The sequence below is a fragment of the Podarcis muralis genome, chromosome 15, assembly GCF_964188315.1.
Source record: "Podarcis muralis chromosome 15, rPodMur119.hap1.1, whole genome shotgun sequence".
In the NCBI taxonomy this organism is placed as follows: Eukaryota; Metazoa; Chordata; class Lepidosauria; order Squamata; family Lacertidae; genus Podarcis; species Podarcis muralis.
The window spans coordinates 22186667-22199679 of record NC_135669.1 but is presented as its reverse complement, the minus strand read 5'-3'; the positions used below and the strand labels follow the sequence as shown (position 1 = coordinate 22199679).

General features: G+C 47.9%; 1 protein-coding gene across 1 annotated transcript in view; it reads right to left on the bottom strand.

The window, feature by feature from the left end:
• Positions 1-4284: 4284 nt before the first annotated feature.
• Positions 4285-13013, bottom strand: part of OAF (out at first homolog) — a 33337-nt gene continuing 24608 nt past the window's right edge. Inside the window, exons 2-4 of the mRNA XM_028707974.2 lie at positions 10712-10846; positions 8932-9112; positions 4285-6919 (exon numbers count right to left, since the gene is read on the bottom strand). Of these exons, the coding sequence (XP_028563807.2) occupies positions 6645-6919; positions 8932-9112; positions 10712-10846 (591 nt within the window). The 3' untranslated portion in view covers positions 4285-6644. The remainder of the gene's footprint in view (positions 6920-8931; positions 9113-10711; positions 10847-13013) is intronic.

Below are 13013 nucleotides of genomic sequence, written 5' to 3'. Positions count from 1 at the left end.
TGTACAGGAGCAAAACAAGAGTGAGCCGCTTTAAAAAGTCTACAACGCCATTTTGGAAGGTGAAAAGATGACAACACTCCCTTACAATTTTGAGATAGATCAAATAGGCAATGGGATTCTGAAAGTCTTTGCCACCCTCCTTAAACTCTGAAGAGGAGGAGCCAACCAAAACTCTCTAGGGAGGGTTTAATAATTGGGGTGCCACAACCAAAAAAGGCCCTGCTCCAGATCCCAACCAAACACACCCCAATGATGCGGAGACAGATGGAGCAATGTCTCAGAAGAGGAGGGCAGGATGCTAGCAGCATTCATGTGGAGGGAAGCCGGTCATTTTTGCATTTTGAATTGGACCTGGAAATGAATCATAAGCCGGTAAAGGTTAGAAGAGTGAGAGGACAGGTATAATACCAGAGACCACTCTGGCTGTTCAATCTGCAGGGGAGAACAAGGCATCCCACTGAGCTGCTGTGGTCTCCAAGTGCACAACTCTGGAATGGTTTTCTGCATGGAGACACTGACAGCTTGAAGCTGAAAGGGGGAAGGGAGTCCACTGAGAAGCCTTGGTCCTGATCCAGGGGAAATTAGAGCTGGCTCATCGATGGAAAGTCCTGGCATTCGATTTCTTTTCCCTTGATTCCGATACGTGATAAGCCCTCTTTAGAAATTACGCCCACGAGTTCAATCAGCAAGAGATCAGGGAGCGGCGTCTGGCACCAGCACCTTCTGTGCAAACATCTGCAACCATGGAAGCTTTCTTATGCAGAGCCTTACATGCAAAGGCTCCATGCTTCTGCTGTTCCCAGTCTCATGGAAGATTTTGCATGTACAAGACCACTTGTGAACGTTTCCCTGTTGCAGATCTCCACTCTTCATGCGTGCGAAGCAGGGGCAGGCTCGTCAGCAGGGATGGGGGAATTCAGAGCTGAGGGCCAGATATTGGCCCTCAAGACTCTCCCCAAGCCACACCTCCTCTCTCCTGGCCAGAGAGAGCTGGTTGTGTGTGTAGCAACCAGCCTACCGATCAAAGTTAAAATGCATTATCTGCTGCTTTGGCCACTTTTGACTTGTGTGCTGCCTGCCACTCTCATGTTGCCAAGAAGAAGAAGAAGAAGAAGAAGAAGAAGAAGAAGAGGAGGAGGAGGAGTAGTAGTAGTAGGAGGAGTAGTAGTTTGGATTGGATATCCTGCTTTATCACTACCCTAAGGAGTCTCAAAGCGGCTAACATTCTCTTTTCCCTTCCTTCCCCACAGCAAACACTCTGTGAGGTGAGTGGGGCTGAGAGACTTCAGAGAAGTGTGACTGGCCCAAGGTCACCCAGCAGCTGCATGTGGAGGAGCGGGGAAGCGAACCCAGTTCACCAGATTACGAGTCTACCACTCTTAACCACTACACCACACTGGCCCTCAGACTGGAAAACCACTCCACACCCCTGATTGAGCATAATTTCTGGAGAAGGCTGTAGTCAGCAGTTTCACACAAACCAATGGATTCAAATGACAAGAAAGAAGATCCTTACTAAACACTGGGAATAATTTTCTGCTGGTAAGAGCTGTTGGTGGAATGGACCACCTCGGAAGGTGGTGGACTCTCTTTCACTGGAGGTTTCTGAATAGAGGTTGGATGGTCTGCTGGACGGATGCTTTAGCTGTGCTTCCTGCATCACAGGGGATGGGACTAGATGAGCCTTGGGGGGCCCTTCCAACTCTACAATTGGCATGATTGTATGTGAACCCTTTAGAAAAGTGCCATGTTCAAAATGATGCTAGCGGACACAGAAGATTTCGGCTGGGCCATTGGCCTGTTCCCCCATGCAACACATCACTGGATGTTGCAGTGTTCAATCAGTGAACATGTCGGTGCAATTATCATGTGAACCACCTCTACCAGCTAAAGATTGTGCCACCTATGTGTTTTTAAAACTCCTATTCTCCTCTAGTCTGTGCCTCCAGCCCCCAAGGAGATTAGTGCTTTAAATCTGCCCAGTTTCTACTGCCCAGCTCTCCAGGGCAGCACCAGTTCCTAACAACCAATGGGAGAGGGTGTGAACAGTCTTAGGCTGTGCCTCTATTCCCATTTACTCTGCATCCAGTATGCTCCACCCACTGGTTTGGGGAGCTGTGCACACACAACATTAGCCACAATCCACACCTATCCTGTATTTTCTTGTGAAAAATTGTGTTTGGGTGCTTTTCTCCCCCAAACAGCATTCCATCTGAATTGAGAAGTGCTCGAGTGAAGACATCCAGACTCTGCCCACTGGTGTGGATGTACAGCAGGCATCTTAGACACTCATCAAACCCTGCCGTGTACGACAATGTGAAAACACGGTTTGAAACGCAGTGAAAGAACTGTGCAATGTCAGTGGTCCAATGAAGGCTTATTATCTTTCTCCTAATGCTGTAGCTGTCTAGTACCCTTTCCTTTTCGCTGCTTGCTGGAATGAGGAAAGACAGGGACACAGCGCTCCCGTGTGGACCACTTTGGAACAATGCATGGCATTTACTGCTGTTTCTCCAGTGTTGTTTTCTTCCAACGTCTCCAGACACAGGAGCCAGCATCGGCATCTAACATGGTTTCTGCTTTTTTCTTTTCTTCTTAAAATCATTTTAGCAATTTACTCTCTTTCTCACTAGAGCAGGACTACAATGCCCATCGGCCTTTAACCATTAGCCTTGCAGGTTGGAGCTGATGGGAGTTGGAGTCCCACCATATCCCAGGAGTTGGGATAGCTCAGTGGGTACAGCATGAAACTCTTAATCTCAAGGTTGTGCAGTGCCCCTTAGTGGAGTTACTGAATATGTCACCCAGAAGGCAACCAGCAATGCTGAATCCATTAGCAAAACTCCAAATAGGGGCAATAATATAACACATTTATTAGGGGCAACTAAAAATCGCACAAAGCAGCGGAGCTAGCTTTTGAGTTTTGCAGAACAAACCTGATGTTAGCCACAAAGTGTGGGGATGGTAGGGAGGGGGAACAAAATGTTTTTGCTGGCAAAAAATATGGCAGAATCACATCTGAAATATGGTACAGACATACAGTGGTACCTCTGGTTACGTACTTAATTCGTTTCAGAGGTCTGTTCTTAACCTGAAACTGTTCTTAACCTGAGGTACCACTTTAGCTAATGGGGCCTCCTGCTGCTGCTGCACCACCAGAGCATGATTTCTGTTCTCATCCTGAAGCAAAGTTCTTAACCCGAGGTACTATTTCTGGGTTAGCGGAGTCTGTAACCTGAAGTGTCTGTAACCCAAGGTACCACTAAAATCGTGGCATTCTTTCCAGACTAATCAAGTTGTTCCCATGCAAAAATAAATAAAATAAAATAAAAAAATGCACCAGCTAGATTTGTCTCTAGCACAAATTGCTACTGTATGTGAGTGGCACATAGAGAGACAGAGACTCATTGGAGAAAGTGCATTAAACAAACAAAGAAATCAGTTTATTCACCTTACATATGATAAATACTTTGCTTTAAAATACTTTCCATTCAAGTTTTACATTTGTTTCACTTCATGTGGCTTTTTTTTTTTAAAGCAACTCTGACACCCCCTTCCCCTCACCCCCCCTTCTCCTCGGGAGAGATGCATACAAAAATAATTCTGTGAGAAAGGCTCAAGAACACACAGAACAATGACTTTGAAATGAAACACTGAAGGTTTGAACTTCTGTGGACTGAAATGTCCAGAGTTGAGAAGAGAAAAAGGCACATTGCGGTGGAAGGAGGCATGGAGGAGGCGATGGCAACGAAAAAGAGGGGAGGGAGGGTTGCAAAATGTGGTTTACCTCCCTTCCTCTCCCCCCCTGCCTGGCTAGGACCCCTGTGCCTTCAAGCAGCTGCATGGCAGGCAGAAGTCAAGCTGGTAAAGCTGCCCCTCACTGCATCTCTGCGGTGGGGGAAAAAGAGGGTCTCTTGAATTCGGCATGTGAGCCCTGCCATAAAGAAAACAGGGCAATACATTGCAAATCAAATTATGGGGTCCTCACCAATGGTTAAGTGGGGTTTCTCCTCCATTGCTTGCACAACAGATCACAAACCTGTGGAATTCCCAGCCACAAGGTGCCAGCGATGACTTTAAAAGGGAAGAAAGCAAAGTAATGGAGGATGGGGCTATTAATGGGATGTAGGATGCTGGTGTGATGGGCCTCTGGCCTGACCAAAGAGGTCTCCTCTTTACATCCTGCCATGGTTGGTTAGTACACCAATAGCCATTTTACTGCAAATCTCAATGGAATGTGCACAATTTTTCCTCAACTGATTGATAGGCTTTGTGAACCACAAAGGGGCTACCCAGACCTCATAAGCCAAGGTTTGCCAAGGTGGTCCCTCCACCGATGCTGTTGGACTCCAACTCCCATCAACCTCAACTGCATGACCTTAATGAAGAGCATTTTGTCCATAGGACTACAGAGTCGGAAGGGACCCAAGGGGCATGTAATCCACCCCCCCCAATGCAGGGACACTGGTGGGCACCCCTTGCTCTGTGCAGTAAGGTTCCAGTTGGTAAGCTGCTCTTCTGTTACTCATCTCCTGGGAAAGGGGTGTGTAAAAATCCTAGGCAACAAATCAGCTAAACCTTGTACATTGCTCCATGATTGCCACCACTCCCCCTTTCCTCACTACATTTTACACATAAGGGAAACTGAGGCACAGTCGCAGGGTACTGTTTCCCCGGAAGTGATGGGAATGGAACTTTCACCCATCACCACCAGCCTTTTTGTCAAGCCCACCGCAAGTCTAATGTCTACATTCAAGTGCATTTCCTAGTACATAGACAGAACCACCTTTATCATGTTTCCAGCACTTTAAGGCTTGGATTGCTCTGCCACTGAGATAGGAGCTGGAGACACAGGCATTAGCATAGAGGGACTGTTTCTATGCCTTAATCATAGAATCGGAAGGGATGCCAAGGGTCATCTAGTCCAAACCCACTACAATGCAGGAATCACAGCTAAATCAGACTCTCTCCTTCATGCCTGGACATGCCCACATATTCCTGTAGCTTTGGCAACTTCTGACACCACTGTTGCACAGTAGTCACCCCATATTACTTTGTTCCCCTTGGCTTGATCAATAGAGTCTCTTTCATAATTGGGGACTGTCATCAATTCATCCTATCACATTTTTGGGATATTGCATCATGTAGAAATGCACAGGCACATTACTTTCTGTTAACAAGAAATGAAGGAACAGGGGTTTTGGATCTCAAAACAGAACCATAGTGCTTAAGCCTGTGAAATGCTCATTGGCATCTGTTAGCTCAGGTTGTAGGGGGACGACACCTATGGTAGTCCAGCAGCTGCTGCACTACAGCACTTATGATCCCTGACCTTTGGTGATGCTGGCAGGAGCTGATGGGAGCTAAGAGTCCAAACCATGCTGGCTACCCTTGAGTTGCAGGCATCTGGGACATCTTTCCTATACTGCAAGGATGGGGAGCTTGTGGTCCTGCAGATTTTGTTAGCCATTGCAGACTATTGCCCCTGCTAGACGACCATAGGTTTCTCATTCCTGCTTTGGTTCCTAGCTGCCCACTGATCCTCAACCACTGGGAGACAGATGCTAGCAAGGTTGGAGTGTAAGTACCTCTAACTGGAACTTGGTTGGTGTTTCCTCCTCCTTGGGAGGAGCAATTGGGAACAAGAGACAGGTCTTTTCAATGTACCAGCCAACTGGGATCAAGAGGCAGGTCTCAGTGATGCTCTTCCTTCTCTGCCAGTCAGCTGATCAAGGGGCATCTGCTGGGTATAGCCTGGTACAGCCATGCTGCTGAAACCAATAACAAGCATTGGTTGCTGCAGGGGTCTGCTGTTTAGGGGATGTGATGCATTGTTTCTGAGGTTGGTGTCAATCCTGCTATTCTGTGATCTTCCTGCCATCATTATGCGAAAGGAGCAGGGGGCAGGAACACCACACTTAGACACCAGTTCTGATGCCTCGTCTCATGAGCGTTGAGTGTTCAATGTAGAACAGCCATCTTGTTGTGGCTGCTTGTTTCCTTCTGCTGGTTGACCCAGGTAGCTAGTTTCAGGGCGCTCTTCAAGTTCAAGAGCTTTGATATGGAGGCCACAGGTTCAAGCTCCACATGACCACCACTGGGGAGATTAAACACCCATAAAAGTGTGGTGCTTGGAGAAGCCTCCTTACTCATCTGTTCTCATATTCCTTCTGGAAGATTGTCAAGGAAGAGCCTCTGTCCTTTTCCCTCAATTGTCCTGACGATACAAAAAGAGTGTAGTGGGTCACATTTTAGTCTGGGTTGTCAAGGACCTTAAGAATTCAAGAGGGCCAGTGGCCAAATGGTGCATGAGTCCCAAGCCTGGTTCCAAGGCTTCAACAATCCCAGCTCTGCCCTAGAGCACGTCCTTGTGCCAACAGCTCACCATCTTCTTAGGTAAGGTCATAGTCAAATGTGGCCTATATCCCCAAGTCTGAGGGAGTTCGCAGTCGGGTAGAAAAGGAGTTGGACAGGCCCACACGAAGGCTTCATAAAATGGAGTCCTGACAGGTGCCCCACCTCCCCTCTAGGCCCCACACCTTCCTCCTTTCCTAGGCAGCCATCTTGGCAGAGCGACCCAGAACCACATGAAGGGAGGTGGAAGGGAAGCACCGATGGGACAAAATGGCTGCCTGGGCGCCCTGCTAGGTCTCCTCATCCCAAAGGCACAGCTGCTTCTGCGGCACGTAGTAGTCGAAGCTGTAGCCCTTCTGGCAGCTGCGGATGCCACACTTGTACGAGGAGACCTTTCCAGCAGCATCGCGGCTCTTGCAGTACTTGAGCATGCAGGGGTACCACTCAATGCTCAGCGCATAGCTGCAGATGCAGGGCCTCCAGCGATCTGCACACAGGCGGCACCGCTGCAAGTTGGGAAGGTCAGCTGACTGGGGCAGGACCTCGAACATGGAGCCGTCCACACCTGCAAGAGAGCCACAAAGACAGAAAGTCACTTCCCGTGCCAAGGCCACATCCAGGCACTGTGATAGCTCTTTGAACAGTCATGGCTCCCCCCAAAGAATCCCAGGAACTGCAGTTTGTTAAGGGTGTTGAGAGTTGTTAAGAGATCTCAGCCAATGCTGGGTCTCCACCAAGGACCTAAGCACACAGGTGGGTTCATAAGGGATGAGCTGGTCCTCAAGGTACCTGGGTCTCCACTCCTTTAGGGCTTTAACCAGAACGGTTGCGCTGGATCTGGAAATGACCTGGCATGGGAACCTAGGAAGCTGTCTTATGCTGTTTACAGCACTGCAATGCCCCTGGCTCAGTCATAGGTAAAGGTAAAGGGACCCCTGACCATAAGGTCCAGTCGTGGCCGACTCTGGGGTTGCGGCGCTCATCTCGCTTTAGTGGCTGAGGGAACTGGCATGTAGCTTCCGGGTCATGTGGCCAGCATGACTAAGCTACTTCTGGCGAACCAGAGCAGCACATGGAAACGCTGTTTACCACAGTGCCACCCGCATCCCTTATTTCTGGCTCAGTCATGGCTCCCCCCAAATAATTCTAGGAGATGTAGTTTGTTAAGGGGGCTGAGAATTGTTAGGAGGCCCCAGGTGTAAAAAAAGGCTATTTATGTATGCTACTAATGCGGCCCGTGATTTGTTAGCCCCCAAATGGAAAACGAGCGAGGTCCCAACTAAAGAAGAATGGCAACTTAAGTTGGCAGAATATGCACAACTCACAGACTTAACATATAGAATACAACATGGTTAGGCAAACTAAGGCCCGGGGGCCAGACTTGGCCCAATCTCCTTCTAAATCCGGTCTGCAGACGGTCTGGGAATCAGCATGTTTTTACATGAGTAGAATGTGTGCTTTTATTTAAAATGCATCTCTGGGTTATTTGTGGGGCATAGGAATTCATTCATTCCCCCACCCCTCAAAAATATAGTCCAGCCCCCTCCCCTACAAGGTCTGAGGGACAGTGGACTGGCCCCCTGCTGAAAAAGTTTGCTGACCCCTGGAATAAGAGAAGAAGAAGAACATATGTTTAAAGAAGATTGGCAAATGTTTATTGAATATATGGGAAATAATTGTGTGCAGCTGAAAACGCTGGCAGCATCAAGAGAAATTCAACAGTGTAAACAAGTTTTGAGGGATACAATAATGGAATACTGAATGGTACGGTTTTTGTAAAATATGCAGGGATTTATGATATGTAAAATGAACCATGGAAAGAGAAAAAGGGAAGTCATTTATATCTTAAGGACGTGAAAGGAGTATTTTAAATTGTAAAACAGAAAATTAAAAAAATTATATATATAAAAATAGAGAATTGTTAAGAGGCCCCCTGTCCACCTCACAGAACTACCATTCCCAGAGTTCCCTGGGAAGAGGGATTGATTGTTCAACCACTCTGGGAACTGTGGCTCTCTGAGTGGAATAAGGAGCCTCCTAACAACTTTTAGCGCTCTTAACAAACTACAGCTCCCAGAATCCTTGGGGGGAAGCCGCAAATGTTTCAGGTGGTATCATAGCACTTTAAATGTATGGTGTGAATGTGGTCCAAAGCTCCTCCAGTTTTTACCAGCCTCCAGCACCCAAAGGTGTCCCATGCCCTAAACTAGGCATAGCCAAACTTGGCCCTCCAGTTGTTTTGGGACTACAACTCCCATCATCCCTAGCTAACAGGACCAGTGGTCAGGGATGATGGGAATTGTAGTCCCAAAACAGCTGGAAGGCCAAGTTTGGCCATGCCTGCCCTAAACCCACCCATTCTCCCCAGGTGCCTTTCTTGCTTGCTACCTTCTGCATCAGACTCCTCGAACCAGGTTCCCCATGCTTCTTCCATGATCAGCGGGCCACACACTGGCTGGGGCTCATGGGAGTTGGAGTCCAGCAACATCTGGAGAGGGCCACCCATTAGCTATTCTTGCCATTCTCCACTGTCACTGCTGCAGAAGGAAGATGTCAAATGGGAATGGCGCCACCTACCTTTCTCCAGCCAGAACTTCACATCCTCTTCCCGGGTGTAGATTGCCTCTTTGGCCTCCGCACAGACGTTGTGGATGTGGGAGCTGAGCTGAGCCCCTTTGCTGAAGTTGACAGCCACGTCCATGCTGAGATGCTCAAGGGCACGCACCTCTTCGGCTTGCCGCACAGTCCGTGGATTTTTCTGGGCAGGGAGAAAGCAGTGGAGGAGTCTCATCAGCTTTGCTATCACCAATGTCATTTTAAAACCCAACAGCTGTTTTTCGCTGGGGGTCGGTCTGCGTATTTAACTACCATAAATGAATAGAAGCACGCAGGCATAAATAGTTCATTGTCTGCTCCCCTAAAACTCACAGCAGTTTACCATTTAAAAAAGCAGCACTGAAATATGAGGCAACCATGCCTCATCAACTGGGATGGGGGGGGGGGGAGAGAGAGACATATTTTTAAATAAAAATCTAACTGCCTCTTCATTAACACAAATATACTAAATTGACCAAAATAGTAAGTGCTAAAATTAAGGAAATTACTCAAAAGCTTTCCTGTTTGCTAGAAACACTTGCGATGTTAATTCAAATTCAGTTAAGATATAGCTGAATTAGTGGAAGGATGTAATCTTGCCTTGGTTCACACCACACAACAAGCCAAACTATTGTTTACTGGGACCACACAACAGGGGACAGGGTGGGGGGGAAGACAACTTGGCAAAGGTGGCAGGGGGGAGGATAAACCCCCCTTTTTCTGCCTACAATTTCTTTGCTTCAAATCCCTCTCCCCAAAGCTGGTTTCCCCTCTGTGGGTCTCCAAGCAGGTGTTCAAGAGGGGCAACTGCGTGTTTGGATGTTGTAAAGAGAAAAATTGCTTGGGGAGATAAAGCTGGAGTGGAGACATGTAGGGGAAAGGGTTAAGCATTCCCGTGCTGCTGCTTCTCTGAGAGCCAGTGTGGTGTAGTGGTTAAGAGTGGTAGACTCGTAATCTGGGGAACCGGGTTCGCGTCTCCGCTCCTCCACATGCAGCTGCTGGGTGACCTTGGGCTAGTCACACTTCTCTGAAGTCTCTCAGCCTCACTCACCTCACAGAGTGTTTGTTGTGGGGTAGGAAGGGAAAGGAGATTGTTAGCCACTTTGAGACTCCTTCGGGTAGTGATAAAGTGGGATATCAAATCCAAACTCTTCTTCTCCACTCCTAATCCCATTCCTTGCAAAGTTGCCTTCACTTGACAAAAGCAGCTTGTTGGGTTTCTATTGCATGCAACTTGTCTGTTAGGCTCTGAAGTGCGATTAATGGGGATCCACAGCAGAGCCTTTTTCTATAGAAACAACAGCTTTGTGGCCTAGAAATCCACCAAGAAAATCCTCTCTCTGCCCCCTTTTGCAAGCAGGTGAATGCCTGCTGCGATGAACCATGAACTCCTGTGTTCAGGTTCCATCCTAGGTGCTGACTTAAGTGGATTATTTAACAGGGTTATACACAGTGCCCAGGTAGGGCTCCTAATACTGGCCTGCAGCAGAATTTGTTCTAATCCAATGGGGGGGGGTGCGAATCTGAGGATGGGTTGTGCGTAGATAATTCACTGGACATGGTAAATAGTTGCACTTTTTATGCAAACATTTGAAAATCTCGGTTAGTTGTCACAATTATTTTCTGAAAGTCACCTAGGACATTGATCCCTGCTCCACTGAAAGGGGACCAGTAAATTTAAAGAACAAAAAGAGTAATAATGTGCCTTTGGGTCGCCTTACCCTAAATGCAAGAACCAATGACCATCCCTCCATCTTCTCACCTGTCTTAGCTTGGCCATGGACTCACTGGGAATGATCTCATTGCGGTGGAGCCTGGTTACAAAGCAGAGTGCCTGGAATTGACTCTGGCCCCTCTCCAGTTCTCCAAGGATTAGGGCTCGGAAAATCTTCACCTCCTAAAGAGAAAAGGGGGAAGAGTTAAAATACATTCCTGATTTCAGTTTGACATGGTTGTGTAAACCATCTGTCTAAGCTTCCATTCACTGAGGGTGCAGATACCTTATTGCTGCTGGACACAGAGCCCAGGGTGTGTTGTTTATTTGAATTCTGCCTGCAGAATTCAGACTCCACACCGGCATTGCTTAAGGTAACAGGGGCATTAACTGGGTCTATACAGTTCAATGGGAGGGCTCCAAATACAGGCCTGCAGGAGGGTTTCTCCTAGGACCTCAGCCAAGAGAAGACAAGGGGGAGGGAATATGGGTTGTCATTAGGGGAATTTACAGTGTCTGAGCTGCAGCAAATCTGCAAACAGAAAGAGGAGAACGCAGGAAGCAGACTTACAACAAGTCAAATCAATCGTCCATCTAGCTCAATATTGTCTACACAGACTAGCAGCAGCTCTCCATGATTTCAGACAGGATTCTCTCCTAGCCCTAACTAGAGATGCTGGGAATGTTGGTCTCTCCTGTGCCAGTTTCTATCCCTGGACTTTTCCCAGATCGAAGATAGGAAACACTATGGAATTTCTGCCTGACACTCAGCTGTTGAACCACAAAACTGGAAACACACCACAGGAAGGTGATAGGGAGAGCAGGGAGAGAAGAGATAGATGGGGAATTTTCCAGGTGATTGAAATGACATTGATGCCATCCCCAATAAATCGCAGAACAAATCCTTCCACCTGGGGCTGCAATTCCGATCAAATGTGTGGTACTGGGGTGACACACATAATCAAACCTGCAGTAAAGAGGAACTTCACATGACAGTTTATTCCATTTCCACAACTGTCCCCTAACAGATAAGTCCCACATTGAGATTTCACACGAAGTGTAGGCCACTTCTGAAACTATGGTGCAAGTTCAATGCTTATTTCCATGTTACTTGCTTCCAATAAAATAAAATCTGTTTGTACCTTTGAGTGTTTTCACCTGGCTGCACTGTGTCGTGTGTGTGTGTGTGTGTGTGTGTGTGTGTGTGTGTATAGAAAAAGTCCCTTATCTACAAGAAGACTCATCCTGGAAGACTAAATTAGCACAGTGAGGCCTCCTGTCCTAGCTCCTCTCCCTCCTGGATCTGTGTGGCATTCCAGGCACCTGCCTTTATAAGACCAAGAGCTCAGGAATTGAGCTCACTCTGGCTAAGCCTCTCTCCCTGGGATGACCTCTGGGTCTGCCTGCATACATTCCAAGGCTGATTCACCGTCTTCCCCTCCCAGGAGTACGACAGGCCGGCCAGACAATGCAGGAAACGACCAGACAGCTGACAGCACAGCTGCATGCTGGACCCAGGATTGAGTTGGGTGTTGGCTGGATACATTTAAAACACAGAAGAAGATGAATGGGGAAGAGGTCCCAGGCACACACACACACACACACACACACACACACACACACAGACAGCGCTTCTCTTGCAAGCTTGTACTTCTCTTTGGGCTCCTTCCCTGCTCTCTTGGGGGGAGGATGCAGCTGGCCCATTCCATGTTTCTAGTCCTCATGCATTCTAGGGTGAAGCCTAGAAAAGTGTGGGCAGTGTGTGCTGCAGAGAAGGGCCATAGCCCAGTGGCAAAGGATGGGATTTGCATGCAGAAAGTCCCAGGTTCAATCCTAGTAGGGGCAGGAGAGGCTCCTGCTTGAAACACTAGAGAGCTGCTGCCAGTCAGTGTAGGCAATGCTGAGCTACAGGTAAGGTAGCTCCCTATGTTCACTGTTTAGGGGGGGCCTTCCTTTCTGGGAGGGTGCAATGTCCAAGCTGGGTGGGCTGGAGCAATCCAAATAATTTTAAACTGCCCAGAAAGCGGCTCCAAACTGCAGCTCTGCTGGCTTGATAGATGTGGCAATCCTACATGCAAGGTTGCCAATTCTACTCCCAGGGGCTCCTCCCCACACCCACCTTTTGAGAGAGCTTTTCAAACAACAACAGGCACCCACTCATTCCCATTATTTCCAATGTCCAAGCATGAGCGCCATTCCGTTTGCAGCAGAAATAGGACCATCCACCTGAAAAGCTCACGGTTTTGCAGAAGTACAAGTATCAGAGGGGGGTGGGCAGAAATGGGACTACACAGCCCAGTGAGGACTGAGCATGCTCAGTGGCCACAGAATCCTGGCTGAATATTTGGAG